Source organism: Puntigrus tetrazona, chromosome 23, assembly GCF_018831695.1.
Source record: "Puntigrus tetrazona isolate hp1 chromosome 23, ASM1883169v1, whole genome shotgun sequence".
In the NCBI taxonomy this organism is placed as follows: Eukaryota; Metazoa; Chordata; class Actinopteri; order Cypriniformes; family Cyprinidae; genus Puntigrus; species Puntigrus tetrazona.
In genome coordinates, this window is record NC_056721.1 from 13334976 (window position 1) to 13360054 (window position 25079).

General features: G+C 40.0%; 1 protein-coding gene across 2 annotated transcripts in view; it reads left to right on the forward strand.

Moving 5' to 3' along the window:
- The window catches only part of samd11 (sterile alpha motif domain containing 11), a 54771-nt gene that overhangs the window by 13445 nt on the left and 16247 nt on the right, over positions 1-25079 (forward strand). For both annotated transcript variants that reach the window (XM_043224555.1, XM_043224556.1), the window contains exons 4-6: positions 11461-11570; positions 20295-20387; positions 23521-23676. In XM_043224555.1, the coding sequence (XP_043080490.1) occupies positions 11461-11570; positions 20295-20387; positions 23521-23676 (359 nt within the window). The remainder of the gene's footprint in view (positions 1-11460; positions 11571-20294; positions 20388-23520; positions 23677-25079) is intronic.

Consider the following 25079-nt stretch of genomic DNA (forward strand, 5'->3'; position numbering starts at 1 on the left):
TGAGTGTGTGGGTTGGCAAAAAAGTTCAGTGCCAAGCCCAGTGCCTGGGATTGATACATCAGCAGCGATGAAGCGGTTAGCCATATCAGGCATCAGTATAGCACCAACGATTTTTAAACAACCCTTAGGTCTTTACCCTCATAGCCCCTTATTTTGACGAACACGTAGCCTCTAACACACACAAATACGCTCATTTACTTTTCTGGCGGATACTACAGACACACACAGGATGTGCCAATAAAATAATACCCATGCTTGTGAGCCCACAGGATACATTCACAGAAATAAACATGAGGTCTTCTCATGAACCATATGAAAAGTGATATTGTTGATGAGGTATTTGCAGTCATGGCAACTTTCTTGATGTTGTAGATATCAGAACAGCTTGAGTGGCTACCTGATGCATTTCCACTGTGTTAAATTTAAATTAAACAACTTTAGTATTTTAGCATGTGCCTTAACCACACAAACAATTCTATTTTGGGTGTATTTCTTTGTTAAAAGCAAAAAATATGTGGTCAAGTGAAATCAAGGATTATAACAATAAATATGAAGTTTTAGCAATTTTTTTTGTGTCGGAATATGGAAATTCACATTTCAGCTATAATAACGACAGAGAAACAGTGGCATTGGAATGACATTCAGATAGCTTTTTTTCAGGTGATGAATGATTAATCAGAGATTGGTATCCAATTAGAATTCAGAAAAGAGTTACAAATTTTCAGCATTTAAAGCAGAACACGATATAACACTAATTTAGTTATTAATACACCTATCTTTAATTATTCTTCTTGGTGTGAACAGGCCTTGACAACTGTTAATTTGTATATTGTCCTTGCATCACTTTTTATTAATGAATGTACCATAGGTAGCCATAAATGTCAGTGTTTTTGTACATGCACTATTGTGGGACCATAGTAGTATTAATAATTGTGGAATATCATAGTATATAGAAGTGCTTGCTTTTGTGCTTTAAATTGCCATTTACGTTTAAGCATCCATGCTGTTTATGCTATAACTGTTTAACTATAACTTTTTTAATATTCATAAGTTACATTTATTTTAAAAAAGCATAGGAAAGACCTTTTTCAAAACCTAGTGAACTACTTAGGCGGTTACTCAGTCCACTCTAAACACAAATATTAGGTAAAGAATCACTTTTAATTAAATGGAGCATTTCTATTTTTGGTAATAGTCAACACAATACATTCTGGGATTGCAGTCTCTGTGAAGTATGTATGCAGTGCCGCCTTAAAATTTGGCCTAAATGAGGCAGTGTAAGTAAGTTTCCTATTATTTGAAACAGTCTTAATATTTGCTTTCCACAAAAAATAAAACCCATCCTGCGATGTGCTACAAGTTCCACATCTCCGTCTCCAATCAGTGCGAGGGAAATGAAGGAATTCAGCATTCATTAAATCTTCATGAGCTGTGTTTGGCCTCCCTCCTCTCTGGCACACAAGCCTGAAGAAGCTTATGAGCCTGCGGTCGGTGCAGCAGTGAGCTAAGAGCAGTGGCTGAAGTGAACGGTTTTTCCGCCAGCGTTTTCGCTCTGCCTAAATGCATTACAGGTGATAACTAGCCAGCAGATGTCAGCCCTGGCAGGTGAGTCTGGGGAACCACATTTTTGTCAGACCATCTCCGCTTCTACTAAAGAACCTGTTGAAAAGCCCGGCCTTGAGGTTCTGATCTATTATTAAGTATACTTTAATCACTAGAGCATGCCTTTCAAAGCTAGCTTTTGCTTTGAGACTAGAGGCTTTCTGTCTTTCGAGGGTCTTTAGGTGATTTTTCACTCACGTTTTTTCAATTGAAGTGTCAGCAGTAGTTTTCGCCGGTGTTTGCAGTGAGAGTTTGTGTTGGCGGTGTCTGCATGCGCTCTTGTGGATAGTTAAATCTCCAGGAAGCTTCAGTGCTTTTAATGAGAAGAGTAAGAGAAGACAATATTCTCTTTTCTCATTAGCCACTCGGCTCTTGCTAAAAATGTGTCGGTTAGCCCTAGCTCCTGTCAGGCTTTCTTAGAGCAACCGCCATTGCGTATAGCGATAATTTGACTTATTTAGTTGCCTTTCTGTTTAACACCTCTTTTCCCGTGAAGATGTGCCATAATAGTTGTAGCTGTGCAGTTATAGACATTTTCCCCTGCAGTAAATGGCAAATGAATTCCAATGGTTGAGTCATTTGACTATAAGAGGCTTGGGTTTATGCCCACTGGTGTTAAGCGGTAAATTTGGGTCATTACACAGCACTGTTGGGATATCATTCTCAAGGCAGCCTATACGTACATATGAGGTCGTGCCCTCATCCAGCATAGGCAGGTCATAGCTGGATCAGTCCATTGTGTTGAGCCACACAGGATGCTAGGTAGCTGTCATACTCATAAAAGACATCATGGGCCAAAACTGAGTGCTTTTGCTATGCTGTGTATTGAAAATACCAGATGTGTTCATAAGCACAACTTGAACATGATTATGTTGTGGAATAAAGAAGGGCTCTGAGTTCTTACCTCGGAGCGGATCAGCTCTGAATGCCCAGGTACAAACCTAAGCCCTCATCTGCAAGACTTTCTTGGTCACTTCCTTCACTCAACCCCCGAGCCGCTGGCAGCCACTTACCCTGTGACACCAAGGACGGCACAGGAACCAGAACCGGCAAGCTAAACTTATTACAGTGATCTCCCACCAACACTTCAGATGCCCGCGCGTGAAGATGCTAATGAATTTAAAGAACACTTATGACTAATATCTAGGGCTTTTACCCTGTTAAAGGCGGCGGACTGCGAGGAGCCACGTCTCTCCTCTGTTCCGGGGCCGCTCACCTCACCCATACTTTACTCAGATGAGGATCTGACCGAAAGAGATAATGGGATGTTCAATCTATGAAATTCAATTTCCATTGAGCTGGACTGGGTAAGTGAGTTGTGGAGGGGTCTTAACAAATTGGATTTAGTCAATGGATGGTGAAGTATGGGGAATTCTTTTTTGCGTTTGATCGTATTTACGCCTCATCATTGCAGTTTATATTAGTGTTGTGGTAGAGTGTGCATAGCGTTTCTTTAGTCCGAATGTATCTGCTAATACAGAGGGGTCCCAGAAGCATGAGACCTTTTCTGTTTAACATTTCTGTTCTAATTTAATGCTAATTATATAATCAGCTTAATATTTTGAGCAAAAAGTTGTGTTTTTGTGTCTGTACTTGTTTTTCTTTGGTTTTAACAACAGTAGAACTTTATCTGCATGTTCGTGTAAAACCAGATGATCAGATATTCAAGCATGAACCAAAGAGCTTTTTGGGCATCAATGAAAGCAATAATTTCTATTATTTAAATAGGGAAGAATCTGCTACATTTATTGTTCATTTTTTGTTATGACGTCTGTTCTAAAATTTTATTTCCAGGTTTAAATAAGATCTTGAATCACAGACTTTCTATGCGGACACAGACTTTTGGACCTCAGAGTACTTTTAGGTTCTGCCCAAAGATATTTAAAAACAAAGTTAGTCCAGTTTTAGATAGGGCCGGACGAACATACCTTTGCGCATTCTTATGTGTTTAGTTTTCAGAGGATTTCCAGCCACTGCCGTGAGAAAAGCCGGTACACTTTGACACCTTAAAGAAGACTCCATATATCTTTTAACCAGATTAATGTTAATGGCCAGCAGGTTTATAGGTGATTAGTCCTCAGTCCTACTGTATCCCGCAGGCATACAGACCTTTCTTTTTAAGAAAACAAGCTGCGCTTAGGCTGAAGCGTAGTGCTCGCCACTGTCTTTTATATTCCTCTTTTTAACGATTTCATATGTGGAGGTTGAGGGTCTTTGGGTCACAATGCACTAGAATGAGTCTAAATACCATACTGAATAACAGAATAACAAGTATGGTTTCATAATCTTTGAAATGTAAGTATAAAGCGGCCGATAAAGGCAATGGTATGCCGTCGACTGGCCTCCTATCTGAAAGTGTTCACTTTCGTGTTCTGCTTTAGCAATACAATTTGCAAGTATGATATGTTTGTCGTAGTATTAGTCTTCAAGGTCATGCCAATCATTTCCTGAAGCCTACCTGTGCACAGTCAGGTGTGTCAACAGCAGGGCTTTGAGAAATGCTGACTGCTTGTCTGGGTCATTACTGAGTAACCATCATGGATTATATAAGATAGTATACTTACTCAGAGGACAACCTGCTAAGAAAAGCCTCCAAAAAAGATGGCCCATCCCATATTGTCTATTATATTAATGCTGATGTAATGATAAAGCCAATTTCTCCTCTTGTGTAAAACAGCTTGGCATTTAACTGTTGATTTACTTGGGATACTCTCTCGATTTTTGATGATTTTTCTTATTTACAACGTATGGAAAAAACTAAGTGCAGAAACATAAGTGGATTAGATGAAGTAGGGGAGGAGGAGGCAGGTTGATTCCAGAATGGTGGACCCTCCCCTTGAGCACGAGGGACAGGGAAAGGAAATAAATCAGACAACTGTTGCACCTGTCTGGATAGAAATACTGTCTGTCTTCCCCCGGGTTTCTGCGGCCTCTTCAGAGAAGGGCCTGACCTGTCTGTGTTTAGCATTAGAAGCGTTTGTCCAGCAAGGCGTGCCGTCCTCTTCCCTGGTGGCTGTCTGGACCTGAATGTAAGCACTCGACTAGCCAGAAGTGGAAATCAGCTGGTCCAAACCTCAGGACTGAAGCCAACCCAAACCAGCGTCTTTAGCGCACTGTGACTGGCCAGGCTCTTAAAATGCTGGTATGTACAGTCAAGGGCATTTTCATATAATACTTTTATAAAACTTTTTTTTGTTATCATAATATTGTTGAGTGCCTCAACACTGGGTATTTTTGGATTTTTTTTTCTGAAAAATCAATCAATTATTATGAATTTTCCTTTAAAGGTTATTGCACTTTCGAAGAAATTCTGCTGGTGATGAAATGCCTCTTGGATTAAATGGTTTAGGCTATGGATACCTTTGTTTTTTTTGTTATTTTTATTTGGCTGGTTTTAATAGAATTGTTCGAATTCAGTCATTTGTGTGGTCCACCGGAGGAAATGATGTGTACTCAAAAGTTTACTTTAAATCATGTGACCATGTGCGCCATTCAATCGTTTTTGTTTTGTTAAAACTTTTCCCTGTGCAGTTCTGGAGTGTTGCGCGACCCACTGCTGGGAAGGGGATGTGATGCTGTAGGATTCCTGGAAAGAACCTTCTCTTAAGGCAATAATTAGTGGTTGGGTTCCAGTTCTGGAACTTTTAGAATGTCCAGGGCTCTTCCCAAGGAACTGCTGTAGGCTTACCATTCTATAGTTTACTATTTTCAGGAAAACTTGTGTCGTTCAAAGCCCTACTTTTAAGAAGCGGACAAATGCATGCCGCTATGTCCGCTACAACATATTTGTAAATTTATTCTTGCACTTTCTAAATTCATAGGGTTGGAATTAAGGCCAACCTTCCCTAAACCCCCAATGCGTGTTTTTACAGATTTCAAAATGTTTTACCGTAGTGATGTTGTTTTTTGTCAGTTTGCTTGTTTTTTATTTATTAATGTCATCATCAAATCATCAGTCTTGAGAAATAAATATATTGTTTTTTCATTTGGACTATTTTTGTCAGACTGTTGTACATTTTAATAATAACCTTTGAATAAGTAATTCAGGTGATTGGATTGGATATTAAAACAATACAGTTGCTTTCAAAGTAACTGTAAACCACTTGTTCAATGTAAAAGCAGTCTGCGTTTGCTGTAAATAACTCTGGTAGGCATTTACTAGAAAGAAAGTAAATGTATCGCATTGAACACGCATCTCAACTCACTTATGCTTCTCTTGCATGTCAAGCCAATGTAAATAGGTAAAACAGTGAAGATGTTTTAATCAGGTGTTGTTTTCCTGTTAGCATCTCCTTTGATTGGTTTTGCTTCAACCACATGAGTTAATCAATGTCATTAATGTCACATCTACAGAGAGCAGCTGTCTTTAAACAGCCGTTGCACCACATATCACAGCTTTCAGGCTTTTTCCGCTGTTCGCTTTTTCTAATTATCCAACACCGCAACGTTCAATGTGGCGAAATAATATTTTGTTTCACTTCTACTTTTCTGGGTTCCCGCATGCTTATCGACCTCCTATCAGCTTTTATAAGGCAGGAACAACAGGAAAGCTCAGGAGAACGCACTGCGCTCTCATTTATTTATGTATCTATTTCGATATTTATTTATTGCTCTCCTCGCTAGCTGAGGCCTGGCTGCTCAGTCTGAATGTGAGCGGAATAACAACAGAGAAAAAAAAACAGAGAGAAATATTGATTTTTTTTTTTCCTCAAAGTTTTGATTTTTCTTGCTGCTGTAGCGTTACATTTTTACTGGACATTATTTAAGTGGACATGCGGTCTGTGTTAAGAATGATTGTTTTACAAAAGTAATGGTGAAATTCTCAGTTTCGTACCATTTTTGTACCCAATTTTGTTCTCAATTTTGTTTTTTTTTTCCTGTGCCAGTTCATAGTGCAAAACGTCTGTCACTTTCTGTAAAAAGGAGGCATCCTCTCCACATGCCTTCCCACTTTCTGCTTGGCACCACTTTGTGTGTGTGTGTGTTAGGGTGAGACTATCAGCGCTGTGTTCAGTAATGGTGTAAGCCCTGGCGTCAGGATGCCCAGTCTGCCAGCTCTCAGTGTGACCTCTATATCTGGCGCCAGCTCTCGTCTCCCGTGTCACTGCAGGGGCACTTGCTCTGGCACTATTCCCCTCCTCGACGCTCACACTGCCATGAGGAACACCACGTCTGTCCAATGGCTTTCTGAGCGGCCTTAAATCCATGACAGTTCATAAATACTTGCTATATAGTGGATATTTCTCATTTAGATGCCATATTTAAATGCTCAGCCATATGTGCATGCTCCATTTTCTTAAAGAAAGCCTTCACTCAAAAATTGTCACTATTTACTCACCTGCATGACTGTTGTTCATTTTTAACTGCAGTAAGAATTAATAGGGACTAGAGTTTTCAACTTTGAAAAAAGATACGCAAAAGCAATGTGAAACTTTAATTAAAATAGTCCATATGACTTGGTATTTAATTAACATCTGTAGTCTGTATACCTGATTAGATTAGCGAACAAATCTTTTTTTGGAGTTGCATCTGTTCAGTCAATTGTTTGGTTCACAAAACCCATTTGAATGATTCGTTCACTGATCCAGTTCTTGAGTTGAACTTATTGAATCCGTGATTCAGTTGTGGCAGTTCTTGAGCAGAGCTCACTGGAGGGGAAGATTATAGGTGAATAATTTCCATTTTTGGTGTGAACTATTCCTTTAAATCCCTTACACAGCTACCTATAGCAGGACTTTATCCCTTTAGCAGCATTTGAATCAGAGTCAAGCGGAGCTCTGTGCAGGTGTGCAGCTGGTTTTCTCCGCATCCAACCACAAAGCCTAGGCCTAGTGCTCCTATATCAGACGTACGTCAAGAACAGATGGAAGCGCTTTCAGCTCTGCATGTGAGTGCTGTGGTGAGGAAATGTGTCTGCTACCAGCAACAACACAGTTGATGCAAAACCCCATATCTTTCTGGCATCAGAAAGATGATTTGCTGTTCGTTGTGGTGTCACAGATTTTCATTTCGTTGTAAAGAACTGCTGCACTGAATGTCTCTGATTCATTTTTTGGCATATTCCAAATACGCTATTTAAAAAAAGATTCTAACTGTTATACCAAGCGTAACTCAATAGACAAGTTCGTCCATCATGTATGCATTTAATTTACTTAGCAACGTTTTCAAAATTTCTATGATGATAAAAAAATATTACATTTGCTAGAAATTCTGTCAAAAATGTTTTTATACAATAAACAGTATAAAAAGTTCTTTAGAACATAAAAGTATTTATTATTTCAAATATAATTAAAAGAGCCAACCATAAAATGCATAATGTTGCTGTTATATCAAAACATACTTTGAATTGTGTCCCAAGCATACAGCAGTAATAAACAGTAAAGCATGTTTTCGGTTTTCTTTGGTTAGACTGTATGTCATTATTTTGAACAGTTTGTTTTCAGCAAATTTTTAATATCATTAATTAAAAAATGCAAAGATGTTAGATATAAATATAATTGCAGAATTATAGTGTGCTTATTTGCCAGCTGTTTAGTATATTTTTTTTATTGTTTATATTGTAAATACTGTATATTATGTATATACTATGCTATATATTATATATCTGTATATTTACAATTTGTGTAAAATGTACTTTATTATGTACTAGATCATTACAATATACAACTTTCCCTAGTTTAAAATCGTTTTCACATCATTTTATTTTTAAAATCATCAGGTCCTAATTCGTTGCAATTTTTTTTTTGGTCATGCCCAGTGCATGTCCTATTAGAGTGGGTCATATCTGGGGCAAAGTGTCTGTGCGGTTGACGGGGAGGTGTAAGAGGTATTGACCAGTTTAGATGGAGATTATGCTGATCGTCTTCACTGCGTGATAAGCTGCAGCTCATGTCCTAAGCGGAGTTGTCAGGTCCGCCCTCTGCTCCCCTGTGTGGGATCGCTGACTCAGGCGGCCGGGTCTTAGCTCCAGCCCTGACGCAGATTATGACCTTGGCCGCCAGTCGTGGGAGGCCTCATTAGCGGCCCTCACCGGGACAGCCCAGAAAAAGTGTGCTAATTAACCTGCTAACAATGTCCTTGCTTAGTGAGCTCACTGCAGAGCCTCCGTCCGAGGATAATAGCCTTCCTTAGCTGCCAGAGCGGGAGCTGGAAGATGGAGCTGTTGTTTGGACTGATGCCCTGTTAAGGGGATGGATGGGGAAACTTGGATGACCTATAGAGAACGGCAGAGTTGTTTCCTAGATAAAGGTTAAATGGACCTTTGTGCTGTGCTGAGTAGCATAGTTTCATGCAAGTTTTAATATTTTATAGGGCTGTTGCCAAATTAGAATAGACGAATGTCAAATTCTGAATACCATTTAAATCTAAATGCTGTTGAAAAAGAGTTTTCTACCAGAGCTTGAGCTGTTTACGTTGTTTGTGTTTTCTGTATGGTGGAACTTGTATTAATGTAGCATATTCTGTCAAATCGCTTTGCATATTTTAAAGGGAATTAATGTTTCTTTTATTGATTTATTTCAGTCTCATTCATCTTTGTATTTATCTGGGAGTTTTCCAGCCTCAAATGAAATAAGAGTTTTCCGATCATAGATTTTTATTCTGAATGATGCTGCATTGTGTGTATCAATTGTCTATATAAGTAAGAATGTCTTTTGTTCATATGTATTTATATTATTTATATCTAAATGTATTATTTTTTAATTAAATGTCAAATATTTTACAGAATGATAACTTTGTATATAATTTATGTATTTAACATTGCTCATGCTCATTTAACTTACAATATTACAATAATAACGTAAATCACATTTAAGAAAATATCATAATTTGTCATAATTTATTGTAAGTATTGTGTGTCTAATCTCGTTTCGTACGCTCAACCAATAGCTTTTCTGTCAGACTTCTGAATTCTCGGAATGACAAGTGAATCTGAAGCCCAGTTTGGTCATGGAGAATAAATTCCTGTACGTGCTGTGTTGTTTGTAGCTGAACTGAAAGCGTGGCAGGCTGACATTACCGAAGCCCAGCCTGTAATCTACAGACTGTAAAACTAGCATTTCAACTGCCACAAACAGCAGGGCCACGAGCCCACCACAGAAACACAGTGGATCGTGAGAATGTCCCGTGACAGGCGGTAAAATGTCCCTCAGAACTCTCTTGACATCAGTGAGCCCCATAGACCGCCGGGCGCTGCGAGATATGCATCTGATATTTGCTAAATGCTAATCGGGAATTTGAAATTATTATGCGTGATAATGCGATCAGAGCTCTAATCAGATTGAATTAAAATACTTCCATGACACACTTCTACTATCTGTCTCTATAGAGACAACATGGCCCAAGCGGGGACTTACAAGGGTTAATGAAGGATGAGTGAGGGAGGATGAGAGGGGGAAGGAGGGAGGGAGGGAGGTTGTGGGGACGGCCTTGTCCAGTTCTAATCTGTAAACCCTTCGGGTTGGCCTTGAAGAGACGACCTGGGTAAGGAAGTGTGGGGTGTGAATGTCGGCCCAGGCCTGAGATCAGTTTATCGTCTATATAGAGATTGTTCATGTTTCATGTGCGATATCATGTGTGAATAAAAATGAAAAGATACAATACAATATTAAAAATAAATCTAAAAATAAAACAATTTAAAGACTGAATGATTTATGTGTAAGCAATTAAAAAAAAAAAAAAAAAAAAAAATATATATATATATATATATATATATATATATATATATATATATATATATATATATATATATATATATATATTTCAACTCCTTTTATATTTTCCATGTTGTTTGTTCCTTTGACCTAATTAAAACCCATTTAACAGTCAATATTAGCAAGATAAATTCTTTGTGGAATCTGTTTTATTTTAGCAAAAATGTATACAGTAAAATAATTTTAAACGATCGTCGAATGTGACCTTGTGTGAATACCTGGCTCCTTTGAATCAAATCATTTAATATTTTTTAAAGTTTAAAACAGGTTTAAGTTTAAAGTTTAAGTTACTGTAAGATTCATTGGTTTCTTCAGACAAGATTGGTTTTCTGGTTGCAGTTACGCACTTTCGTATGACACCGGAGCATAAGCACTTCCTTAAATATCGCCGAATTACATACAAATTTTATTATCCATTCTAATTTCTAAATCCGCATGCTCATGTTGAATAGTGAACCAGCGGCTTTTATTCACCACTTATCGGGTTCTTTTATGAAATGGCAGATCTCTAGAGATTACACTCATCCCCCGCGCGCCTCGTGCGCCTCCAGAGACCCGAACGATTTCAGCAGAGCGATCATAAAAACCATAATCACCTGGTTTTAAGCTCATAAACTGCTTATGAGTTGAATGTGTTGATTAGAACATCTTAAGGTTGAAGATGAGACTGGATGAAACTCAAAATTGCTTGACGCAGGAATCTGTCAGCGCTCATTATACGCTTAAAATCCAAAAGACAATGAATGTAGAAGCGAGGCAAAAGAGCCAAAGGCAGAGAGCGTTTCAGCTTCAAGGGACCAAACTGGAGTGCACCAGGTCGGGCGTGTTTGATTCAGTTGAGGTTGTTTGTGGCGGAATTACGTTTTACTTTTTGGGTATACTTCATGTACCGTTCTCCTTATGTACAACTGGTAAGTTTGATCATTTCAGTTTAATTGGGCAGAATCGGCCTTTTTTTTACATCCTGGTATGCTAAATGCGTGTGTGTGTGTGCGTGCGCGCGAGTGTTTTTTTGTGTTTTGAATCTGTGATTAAGAATCCCTAGAGATATTTACCCTTCCTGTCTCTTTTTCCCTCCCTTCTTCTTGCTTTCTCTCTCTCTCTCTGTACATTTCTTTCTTCCTCCTCTGCTTTCCTTTTTTCGCAGTCGTGACAGTGACCTCTCAACGATCATCTCCAACCTGCACCACACCCGACAGCACGGCATGCCCGAGGGCCAGCCCTGCTCCGACCTCAGCCTCACCTCCGTACACTCAGGTAGGACACACCTAGAGACAGCACACCTGAGACACATTCACACATCAATGTCCTGCTATGTTATTATCCGTGGGATTATGGATATGAAGCAAAAACACACTTATAGAGAAAGAGAAAACACATGGACATGCATAGGAAGTGGTCGGGGTGAGGTAGCCAAAAGTGCTTTTATGATTAGGATACACACTTGTCAAATCTGTGAAATGTGCAGTATCTGACCTATAGTCTTGAATTATCGTTGTAATTGCTTCTGTGGCTTTCTCTGTCTATAATATTCTGTTTTATTGCCATCATACTCTGTTTTTACAGGGTTTATCCTTTGATTGATGTAGAACAATTACACTGACTGCGTGCTAGTATTTTAATTCGGTTTAATTTGCATGATTGAGGGCTGTAAGCTCATTACTCGCTCTATTGTGGCCATATTCATTCCATTACTTAATGCTCTTGTCTTCGCCTCTCTTAGCACACAACTTAAACCACCGTTAAAACTACTCTCAGTAAATAGCTTTATTTGTCATTAATCTCGGACCAAACAGAAGGACTACCAAACATACTGCGTGTTAATCTTATTGGCTCTCTAAACCACATGGTCACCCACAGGTTGAGTAATTTTGACCTGTCTGGTTTTACACTTAGGCTTTAATCTTGTTTAAATATTTATCTTGCATTTCAATATTTAAAAATAAAACTTACTTATTTATTACAGTTTTTTTCATTTTAATAATTTGTTTTGGCAGATTTTTTATTTTATTTTTAATAGTTTATTATACTTTTATTTACATTCATTTAATTTTATTTACATAATACTTTTTCACCCACAGATTAAATAATTCTTTCCCTCTGGTTTTACACTTAGGCTTTAATCTTGCTTAAATAATTCTATTGCATTTCAATATTAAAAAAAAAGATAATTTTTACTGATTTTACTTATTTTATTAAAATTTGGCCATATTTTATTTTTAATTTTTTATATTTTTATTTTTATTAATTTTATTTTATTTAAATAATACTTTTTATAACAAGTCTGAACCACATAGTCACTCACAGGTTTACACTGTAAAGTTTTTTTTAAATAACTCAACTTTAAATAACTTGTTACCCCACTGCCTGAAATATATTTTTGTATTAATTAATGTTAATTTAAGTGACAACTGGAATATTTTAGTGTACTAAACTAAATGCTTTTAGGCAGCGTGGTTACTAGTTATTTCGATTTTAAGTTGAGTGACTTAATTGTCTCAATTAAGTTGAGACAACTTTTTTTTTACTATTACTAGTTGGTTCAAGTTAGACAGCTTTAGATTTAACTTTTTTTATTTAGAAATTTTAGAAATTAGAAATTCACTTAAAATATGATTGTAAAATAATTTTAGATTTTAGGCTTTAGTAAATACCACACAGTTAACTCATACTATGAAGTATTCTATGGGTTTCTGGTAAAATGGCCATATGTGAATATATGTGTCTAAATCCTATTACAGCAGCATCGGCACAGCATAACAAAGTTTTAAGTTACTGTCCCAGTCCTCTCTATCTCTCTGATCGTATGCCTCCAAACGTGGATCAAATCACCTTTACTAGACTCTAGGTTTATACTAGACAAATCTAAGGGTTGGCTTAAAAATAAGACCAGTACCGCTTGCCATTACATGAATGGAGGATGCTCAATTAATCATAATCTTAATTGGACAAGACACAAAGGAATAAGAGCGGAAGCCACCTGCAGAGCAGCTGATGACCAAAATCTGTCAGTTTGAGCGTTTAAAAGAGGTTTAACGGGTGCTGTAAGCAGCTAGACTCATGTCTGTAAACAAGTCCAATCCGATCACGCAGCGCGTCTAATTCTGTCTGCCAGTGAAATTAGAGAGCCTCCGTCCCCGGGCCAGGTTAGGGGTCGAATGGATAGAACAGGCCTATTTGGAAACGCGCTTTTCACATGATCAGAAAGATGCACGTTTATTCAATTTCACATTTAGCCACGTGACGCTGCAAGACACAGCATGTTGGATGCAGCAGTTCGTTAAAGGTTGACCTTATATAATCTTAAATCAAAGCAGACGCGAGTGTTCGTTTTTCCATGTTCAGCTGCGAGACTCCAACAGCTTTTTTTGTTCCGTCACACAGTCTCTTTTACTTCCTTTCAAGTCTGTGGGTATGCGGTTGAGCGAGAGAGAGAGAAGAAAAGGTTGGAAAAGTGCAGAACAAATGAATGAGCAGAGCGTCGTATGGTATCAAGGGAGGGTGGACTGCAGTGTGGAGTCGCGAGACAGGCGGAGGAAGAGGAAGCCGACTGCCGCGCTGGGGTTGCTTTGCACCGGAGAGGCCCGTTAATTAAATCTGAGGGACAGACATGAGAGCTGACCCAGGCGTCAGCCGCAGCCAGTCAGCGACGGAGGAGAGGCGGCTCCCTCACCACCCCCCCCCTCTCCGTCCGGCCGGCCGGCCTGCTGGCCCCAGCGAGGGATGGGGGGGAGGGCAGGGCGCCGGCAGCTCGTCTGGCTCTCTGTGTAGACTCCTAAACGTGGCTTTGCGGTCAGACCAGAGACTCTTAATAGGCGTATAAGGTGTTTTTGCTTTTTTTCCCCTCCCTTCCAGCCGCTCTCATGGTTTCCTAAAGGCAGACAGGAGCGTCTGCGAGAAGCTGCTGTATATCTGGATCAGCGAATAGGCGTAGATTCCCAGAATTTGTATGTTATAATCTAAATCTTCTCTCTTAAGATGCAGCATTTACGTGTTTATACCGCAATTGAAGTGTCAGTGATGTTTGTTTCTCCCCCTCCACTAGTCTGCTTGTCCTGTGCATGACCATCATTATATCTATGGGTGGGCCATCATAGCCCAATGGACTTTAAATCACTTTGGATAAAACAAAAAATAAAAAAATAAATATTAGATTATATGTATATTTAAAAAAAACTTCAATCTTCAGTATTATGCAATCCTTCATCCTTCTGATATGCAGATTTGGTGCTCAGGAACCATTTTTTAAACTGTTAAAATGGTGAAATTGTTCATGATAAAATCATTTAAAGCTGATTTTGTTGTTTCTTTGTGGGATGACTCTGTGATTAAGAATCCCTCGAGAATTCCTCTCTCTCTTTCTCTCACTTCTTCTTTCTTTCTCTTCCTCCTTTTCTGTTGTTTCAAAAGTAAATTGATAATAATTTCTGTTTTTTACTATTTAAATGAAGACATTATTACATTCTGGCAGCAAGTCTAACATCAGTGCAAAAAAAATAGCTTCACATTATGTAACATTTGAGTTAAAAATATTAGATTCTAAACTTTATGAATTTAACATCTAAAAATTCTAAATCACACGTTGCTCAGATAAGCTAAACAAATTTCTGAAGTCTAGTGCTTAAATCCTTCTGTTAACTATTTTATTTTTTTTCATTATTTCATTACTCTTATTTTGTATGTATATAAAGTAAAGCAGTCTGGCATAGTAAAATCCACCCAAATGTATGTGCCATGATAAACAGTATAGCAAAATCAGCACTATTGGCACATTGCTTGTCATATGGCGCAACCAAAATTATGTTTTTCTTCTCTTTTTCTGTCTCTGTTGATTCTCTCACGACCGCCTGCCTTTCTTGCATCTTCCTCAACCACCTTTTTGTCTCCCCGTCTTTATTTGTCCCTCAACTGCGCCGTTTTTTTTTTTTGCCTCATTCTGTTGTTTTCTCACTCTTTTTCCCATGATTTTGATCTTTTTTTTTTCGCTGTTCGTTTCCCTTCCTCGTTTTCTGTCTCTCTCTCTTTCTGTCTGTCTCTCCCCTCAGGCTCTCAGTGGGGGAGCGGCAGTAGGGGGGGGAGCAGTGCTGAATCCTCTGGGCTGGCGGAAGCGCCGTGCCCCCCACCCCCCACCCCCCCAGCCAATCAATGCCATCCTTTCAGTTCTGGCCGAGCCCCGCAAACAGGGGGATCAATAAGTTATTAGCACCATTCTGTCAGCTGTAATGTGGAGATTGATTGGAGGTTGGGGCTCCGCCGCGACGCCCGCCACTTCCCCTGCCTGATAAAGATGACAGATTAAGGGAATAAGAAAAGGGAATTAAGGAGTGTGGCCTGTCCAACTTGTCAGGAGCCGGAGAAACGGAAGGAGCAAAGGGAGGAGGAGGAGAAAACCAAGAGCCTCCTTCTCTGCTCATTTAATCGTTTTGCTATTTCTCCATCCATCTAGTATACTCTTTTCTCCCCCCACCTTTATTAAAGTTCTGCCCTTGTTTTGGCCCGGCTCTGCTCCGCACAGGCTGGAGTTTAAAGGAATTAGCGGCAGCGCTGGCAACAGAAGCCGTTCCGTGAGTTGGGTAACATGGCTGAGGCATGAGGCAGCTCCGAGCCTCCCTGTTTGGTGTTAAATGTGAGCATCACAGCTTTAAGAAGCAACATTTAATTGGTATTAAAGGCTTTCCGCCTTAAAATCTCTGACCCTGAGGCAGACAGGCGCTGCTGAAACCCTGCCTCTCCCTTGAGCGCACTGAGAGACAGAGAGAGTGCAGTATTCTCGCTGCTGCTGTGGATTTTTGAAGCTCTTTGAAGCTGTTTTTTGCATTTATTTTTTGAATGAGCACTAAGTTTCAGGGTAGAGAAGTATATAAAGTGTGTATAGCATATTTTTACGAAAAAATACTCTTCAAAAGTTTATAGAAAAAACTAAGGTTTAATTTGGAATATAGCAGACTAGCATATTATTATTTCTGCCTATTGAGTTGTATGCTAATATGTTATTCCAAATGCAGCCAAAGGCTATGTGTGAAAAAGCATACTTACATACTTTTGCCAAAATGTGCAATATACAACAGAAAATATATTGAGACATACTGTATCGTACTATACACTAAGTATGCTAGTGTGACATATATATTATGGACTAAGTATGATAATTTTAAGTATATACTCTTCATTAAGCACCAAGTATGCTAGTATGAAGTATATATTTAACACTATAAATTAGGTATGCTAGTGTTCTATTGCAAGCATACCCGTAGAGTTAAATCTAAACTTAGATCTACACTATTTTAAATCTAAATTGCTCCTCCAACTAAAAAAATTCAAATATGAGTACACATCATTCAAACAGAGAACAATAAATGGTAGGAGCTTGAGAGAAACGAGTGAACAGTTAACATGGAGGTTTATAAGGAGAACAGAAACGGCGAGTGAGTCAGTGTCGCTTCCCGCCTCCAGCTCCTCCATGCAGAATAACGGCTTCCTCCTCACAGTCCCGAACTCTCTCTTCTTTTGTTGAGTGCATTACTTCAGCTAGAGACCAAAGTGCTAAGAGCAGACAGAGAGTGCAGTCCGGAGCCAGGTTTCCTCTCCGCCTGCGCCGACGCCACGGGCACACTGCCCTGCTCCAAAACTTTTCCCCTCTCGCTTACGAAAGCATTTCATACTGCAAATCACTCTGTCCTGTGCTGTCAAATCACATCATGAGAATTTAAAGGTTTTAAAGGTTGTGTTTAATCACTCGGGGGGTTGATTCGGGGGACGGAGTGCTGTGTGAGTTTGAGCTGTAGGTCTGAGTGACAGTTCAGGATCGTTGATTTCAAAGAGATGGAGATGGAGGTTGAGATGGAGAGGAACTGGACTCAGCCCAGGGCTTTGGGAGTGTTGGCAGGCAGGAGGTTGCCTGATAAGACGCGATGGAGCTTGGAGAACAGGCTGGGCTGGAGATAGCAGCACTAGGGTGGTTGAGCCCTGTGGGAAAGACACTGCCGAGAGATTAGGGTCAAACAGAGACGTACAAAGAGGAAGAGAGAGCGGTTCAACATAGCTGCTACAGAAACCAGAGGGTGCTGTGGTACGTTGAAGTGTTTCCTAGCCCTTTTGGTCTTAGGTACCTTCATGCTCCTTTTAAAGAGACGGCACACCCCAAAACATTTTTTCATCAATTACTCATCACATAAAAGAAGATATTTTGAACAAATGTGTAATCAAACAGCTGATGGTTCCCATTGACTTCCATAGCATTCCATACAGTGGAATTCAATGGGGATCACGCTGTTCTATGTTCAACAGATGAAAAGTCAGGATTGGGGGTGGTTAAATGTTGAAATAGTTTGTATTTTTGGGTGAACTAATCCTTTAACTCCACTTAAAATTAAAACTTTACCTGCTTATGTAGTTTTTGCACATCCCTTACAGGCCTTTGAGACAGGGAGTACGCATCAGACAGGAGTAGTCGATTGCTATAGTTTTACACTTATGCAGTGATCGTATCAGTTCCACGTGAAGATAGAGAGCGGAAAATAATTGAATACGCCAAGGGAGATTCTTCACCTCAAAGGCCGACGAAAGTAGAAAAAGTGGAACGAGAGACAGACGGAGGGAGTGTTGTTGTTGTCTTTGGGCAGAGGTTAGGAGAGGAGATGGGGGCCCATTAGAGAGGCCCCTTTTTCTCTTTGGAGTGGGATAGACAGCCTTCCCCCCTGATGAGAATACATCAAACAGCGTCATTAGTAAAGCTCGCTCCCCACAAAGAATCCCAGACTGAGCTCTGCCACTCCAAAAGCTCTTTCAAGCGCAGGCTTGCTTTTCTTTCTCTCTCTGTGTCTCTTTCCAGCACTCTTATCAGAGAGAGGGACGAGCAGTACGCTTGGTGTCGAGAGGCAGGGGTGTGAGAGAGTAGTTTGTACTTTTGTGTCGGACATATACAGAGGTGCAGGCTCTCTCGGTTTTGTGCCATGCAAGAATCTCCCCCTTCACTCTTCTTTGATGTGAAGAGCTTTATTCATGGCTTACACGTAAGGGTCATCTGTAGTAATGGCTTCCTTTAAAGACCTTGTGAAATCAAAATGAGAGTTTTGCAACTTTCTGGTTTATATGTGTTAGCTGTGAAACTAATCTATATGCTAGTGCACTCATTAAATTTGAAAAAAGAGTAACATTTTTAAATGTCCAGTCTTTCTCTTAAAAAGATGGTGTGAAAGTGGATGACGTCATCTTGTACTACAATTTTATTCATTCAAGAATTGAATGAGAACGTTTCACCCACTTTTGTTCTGGAAGCAATATTCCCATTAATTTTTTTTTAATAAACCATGAACCAAACCAACCAGCAACAAGGTGAATCACAATATTACAAACTTCAAAATAAGACAAAAAAACAAAGGTACAAGACAGACTTAAAAGCAATAATGCAATAATTAACTGAATCCCATCCAAATCCCATGGAGTATTGTTAATGACAATTCAATTAATGACACGTAAATACAAAAAAATTAAAGAATAAAGTACATTATATTTACATAAAAGGCCATAATTTGTTTACTGCAAAAATGTAATTTTAGAGTATAGAGAGATTGTCATTTGCAGTGCTTAATGTGAGTTCGGCACAATTAGCTTGTTTTGATTCTCAGGTTGGTGGAGATTTCTTGGTAATCATGGGTAATTTAACTGGAAAGTACCATTTATAAACAACCTCACAGCTCAAAATAGACATTTAAAAGTTTATAAATTTTTGCGGTGGAAATAAATGAGATTTAAATGAGTAAACCCAACTGTTGCACTGTATACCAACTGCAATCACAGTATTGGCTATTGAAAACAAATAGAATGATATTTCCATTTTTTATACAAAAATTTCCATCAATAGAAAAGATGTTAATATAAGAAAGATCTCTGTGCTTGTTGAATGATGTTATTAGGTCTTTAAAATTATGCACCCACAGGGCACAGCAAATATTTAAAAAAGAACTTTTTCTGATTTCCATACAGTCATAGGCAATAAAACAATAAATAAATAAATGCAATTAAAGTTCAAATGCAAGCAATGTGTATAATCCGTTTCCTCTCAGTTTATTGCACAGTCCATTTAGATAAAGAATCAGACAGCAACAAAAGACAAAAGAACGAGCATAACTCTGTGGCTTTGACTTTTTTACTTCATGTGGCGCATGAGGGCAGAGAGAGAGAGTGAGAGAGGGAGAGGAGAGTGCAATGACAAACGGTCTCTTCCTTCCTGCATGCATGCACCACCATGCTCTCAGCAGCACCCCTCCCAGCGTGATTAGCAGGATATTGATTTGAGATGTGTTTGGGGGGGAGGAGGGTGCTGTAATCGTACACTAGACACCAGCGGCTCACTAGAGCGCTGCATTAGGCTAGTTCAGACAGCCTCCACTTTTCTAGAGAGAGAGAGAGATAAAGAGAAAAGGGGGAGGGAGAAAAAGAGTGAAAGAAAGGAAGGAAGAGATTAGCAAAAGGTGTGAGCTCTATATTCACTGAAAACAGAGAGTGAGAGTGAGTGAAAAAAGCAAAAAGGCGTAATAGTACGACAACGGGAGTTTGATAGAAGACATAGGCAAGACCGCTTACTTTTTTCCCATTTTTTTTCTTTGCTCGCTTGCCATTTGTGGAGATTTTACTCCATATTAGGCCGGTGTGAAGACCAGGAGAGATAGATAGATAGTCAAGACAAGAAACGGCGGTAGAGTGAGGGTGAGTGCAAAAAGAGAGGGAGCGTGTTTGTTCGAGAGAGAGAGAGCAGGCAAAAGAATCTCTCGTTTCTGCACATGGCTGAGTAAGAACCAGATCTGTCATTCACGCTGGCGCAGGGCCCTCTCATCTCTTCGTGTCTTTAGTCGCTCTCACAGCTCCATCATGTATGCAGGTATAGAGCTAGGCGGCGAGCTGCACGTCGAGGGGTTTAGGGGCCGTCTGACCGCATCTGAACCCCCCTAACCTATTTCTCTCTCTCTTTTTTTTCCACAGATGACATTCTAGGCAAGAGGAGAGCCTACTCCCCCAACAGCAGCAGCGAGTGCCCATCTGACAGCAAGAAGTCCCGCAGCGTGTCACCTAAAGGTAGGGGCCCCTCTCGTGCATGTGTGTGCATGTGCGTATGTGTGCTGGAGACGGTAATGCGCTTCAATCAGAGCTGTTTAACCTTAGCGCGCAAGATGGAGTAGGTGGGAATAGATGAAGCGAGATTGAGCGAGAGTGCAGGGAAGGGGTGGACAGATAGTAAGAGGAGGGAGGAGAGAACAACGCTCAGTGGAAGACAGACACCCCCCCAACACACACACACACACACACACTCTCTACAGAGAGTTCACAAGTACAGCATCCCTATTCGCTAATTCATATATACATGCATACAGATTCTTAAAATAGTGAGATGTTTTCTCAGACTTTAGTAGCAGAATCTATATGGATTCCTGCCTTTCTCACTAACACAAGCTCTTCTAAGCTCGGGTGCCGACATTCAGTTTTTGGTGTTTAAGGTTGTTGTAGAAGTTGAAAATCAATAAAGTGAGAGTGCTGCTGAAGCTGCGTTGGCTGTTATGCATGAACATGTGCTTTGGACACACAGTCATTAACCAAACACTAACCTGCGGTCTAAAGGTGAAAGCATTGATGATGTAGAAAGATGTGAAAATGTTTATAATATTGGCTGGTGTGAATTCTGTATGTACTCTTTGGTCTTCTTTGGTCTGATTACTGACAGTGCTTTTGGAGACTAAAAGTTAGGGAATCGATCTCAAGTTATTTTGAAGTATTGTTGAAAATTGAGTAATTCAATAAGACTCTTGAATGTGAAACAGACTATGTGTTACACTTTTTGGGGCTGTAAAAATACCCATAGCATATCCCAAATCCATTCAAGAAACACACATGGCTGAACCAGATATAAAAATGAATGCAGATGTTTAATATATTCTAATATACAATTTATGCATTGACCTATTGGTGAGAAAATGAGCAATTGAGGACACAGTAAGAAGGAAAGGGTGCTTGACTGCCAGGAAACAAAATTGTGGTTTCTTTTTCCTTTCAGGAATATATGTTTGAGATAAGCGCATGGTTGTGGAGTTTTTGTATGTCTGGATATCGTTTGTACATGTAGTGGCACTTTTTGTATGATTATGGTAAAGGAATCAAGAGAAAAGTCTAAAAGTGAGCTCATCTTTATGCTCATATTTAAAGCTAATATTTAGCTAATATGCAAATTGGTGAAGCTCCTGGGTATTGTCAACCAGCTGAGCTAATGAGGTGAAACAGCGCAACAGGCAGGCAGCAGAAACATCAGGCAGACTCAGTGACACCAAGTCAAATATAATCAAGCGTCTAGCAGGAAGAGTTGAGCAGGCAGTGATCTGGATCTATTCCTTAGACCAGTAAGGTGACTAGTCCCCATATAAGGTGCAAACTCTCATAGCAATATTGTTGTTTTTGTTGAACATTATTTTTGGTTAAAAATTATTGTTGAGAGTCATATGTTTTTTAGCAAGACATTTAAATACACTGTATTGCAAAAATATTGGTACACTCACTTCTAAAAAACAGGTTTGACTACTTTATTAGTTATCAAAAGTACGAATCTTAATGTTTAAGCATATATAAAAATTTTAGGCAACCGTGTGATTCTAATCTTATAGCAACTGTTTGGACAGCACCCTTTTTATAACTGTAACATGACAAGGCCTCTGTAAAATTAGGATCAAAAAGAAATGATTGAGTCAGTCATTGTGGTAGAACCTGACTGGTTTGACTGATCCCAGCCGAACACCTCTGATGTGACTTTAAATACAGACCTTAAGCCAAAACATTAAGATTTGTACTCACTGAAATAACTAAAGTAGTTAACCTGTTCATTAGAAGGGTTCATCTCAATACTTTTGGCAATATAGTGCGTGTCTGCCATTATTAATTCTTAATAATACATTAATATGAAGATTGTCAAAATACTAAACACCAAATTGCAGAGATTTGGCCAATTACATTTTACTGTGTTTGGAATTACTAATTTTGAAGTACGAAAAAGTAATGTTGAACATTATTCAATATTACTATTTTTGTATCAGTTCAATATTCTAATAATAGGATTTCACTGCATCTAGTATGTGACATCTGTATATGTGTGTCTCAACACATCCACACCCAATAATCAGTCGCCTGAGATCTCTCACGTTTGGACAGCGTTTATTTTGAGGCATTATCTGCTCACTCGTCACCGTGTAGCCAATCAGTATGGCTGCTGCAGTGAGAATGATAAATGGGTGTTATGTGTGTTTTAGTCCTGTGAATTACAGTTGGCTTGTGTCGGTCACCCGCTGTGGATTAGCATGGCTTTGGAATGCCGCTGATCTAATGTCTTGTGTCTGCGTGTCTGTGATCCATCACCACACCCAAACAACATAGCAATGTGTGTGCCTTTGTGTGCACATGTGTAGTTTGAGAGCGTAGCAGCTGTTGTTGTCTGAGGTCCTACCTCCCAAACACACACATGCCACAAAAATACACACACACACACACACAGCTGGAGGGTAGCACTGATCTCAGTGCAGCAGGTATTACCTTTAATGACCAAAGCAGCCTGAAAAGCTGCAAAGGCTGGATTTAACACGGACTGTTCACCGACAGACCATAATAAAAGCAGCTTTACACCTCAGATCTGAGCTGTCATGTCACCTGGAGCAGGGTTGTGTATCATACAAAACTTAATTGATTTATCTATCTATCTATCTATTTATATATCGATTTATTTATCTATTTGTAAAAGTCTTTTAAAATCTCTCTCACTAACATACACACGCACACACCTCTGTAGTGCAAAAGTGTTCATACTCACAGTGCCTCAAAACATCATCCACATGAGCACACTCACACACACACCTGAAGCCTCTCGGGTGGATTATCTGGCGCTTGGCAGAACACACTCCCCCATCCCCTGCGCTGGGCCGCACTGCTTCTGTTCGCCTGCCCGGGGCCAAGCTCCGGTTTCAATGAGGAGGGTAAAATATCCCCCTTTCCACCTCTCTTCCTCCTCCCCATCTCTCCCCCAAGAATCTCTCCCTATGCGTTGGCTTGAGTTACTGCCGCCCAGCGCACCAAGGAGAACCACACATAGGCTTTTCCTTTACTCAAACATCTCACATAAGATCACACAGTTTGGCACCAGCTGATTGATTGAATTTTGCTGATTCTCGTCCCACAGAGAACTCTCACACGCCTGCACTGGAGCCGGGCAGTCACATGACCCCCGAGGAGCACTACAGGCGCATGATGTCAGCTCTGAACGAGCATGGCTCTTTTGAGGAGCAGCAGCAGCGCCTGTACCAGCTGGCGAACAACATGGGCGTCCCGAGTCACGGTGAGTGTGCGTCACCTGTGTATGTGTGTGTGTGTAAGCTTGTTTCTGTATCCGCTCTAATTACCCATGTAGTCTTATTCCTGGATACCACACAAACAGCTAGAGCTCGACTGCGGAGATTACTGACAATTCTATTTGCGGTCTCAGCCCACCCAACGGTAGGATGTCAGAGTGGGTGATCTGTGACTACTGCCACACACAGTAGTAAATAACACTGCCATTGGGCCCTGAGGTCGACTGGATCGATTTGGCCCTTTGATTGGCTGCAAGCCAACCCTCTAAATTACCGACACCATGAAAACGGCTCCTTTGCTCTTTTTTTGTGCGTCTTCAAATTTACGATCACTGACGAGATACCAGGGTTAACGGATGCGGATTTGTAGGATTTGTAAACCGAAATTTAGTGAGCATCATTTTGTTTTATTTGTTTGGATACATCTTAACTGCGCTCTAGAGCCTTGTTGACGTTCTTCTCTCAGAAACCGTTAATTGCATCCAGCTTTTATGGCCTTTTTTTTCAGTAGCATAAATTGAATCAATCTCACATTCTTGCTAAATCTGAGAGCGTACGACTTTAAATTTTATTTGATCAGTAATGATTCTTAATTACTGCTTGCAAATCCAAAGGGGGGAAACGCTATAAAGGGTTTAATTGCCCCTCTCGTACATCTGTAAGAAATTAGTGCCACTGTATGTGCCGTTCGCGTCTGGGATTTTATGACAGTGGTGCTGCGCTCTCCTGTCACCTCCACCTAATAGTTTCTCTATTTTCTACCGTTGCATCGAGGCACGTTGAGGAAGAATTCACAGACAATTCCCTTCCTGATTCTGTCAAATATTTTCTCATCTCTGCATCCACACTCCTCCCTTTCACTTTCCCGGCTCAACTTCCTTCTATTCTCCATCTCCACTTCTTACATCCACCGCATCCACCTAAAAAAAGGTGTGGTTATTTGTGGAAAGGAATCTGAAGCTGAGAAGAAAAGACAGGGCGTTTACCCGTCTGTGGGAAATCCAGCGAGTGAAAGCAGCCGCGTGATTTGCGGGGTCACAGTCGGTTCCTCCCCTAGATTTCTGGAAAAATGTCAGGTGTATGGTTTCATAATGGTTGCCATTGAAAACAGACTCACCAGGCCAAGGTGCTGTTCCTCCCCTGAGGAATGCGAGCGTGCTGGCTTGCCCCTGCACGCTGAGCTCATAAGCCTACGATAAGGCTGTGCCAGTCAACCGCTGCCAGCATGCCTGGCTGCCAGGACTTGATGAGTGAGATACCTATTCTCACCTTTTCACCCAGTGGTCTACTCTATAGATCTTTGAGGTTTCTTCAGTTTTTTAAGGGACTGACTTACCCAAAAATGACATAGTTTAGTCATCATCCTTTGTTGTTGTTTTCTATGCACTTC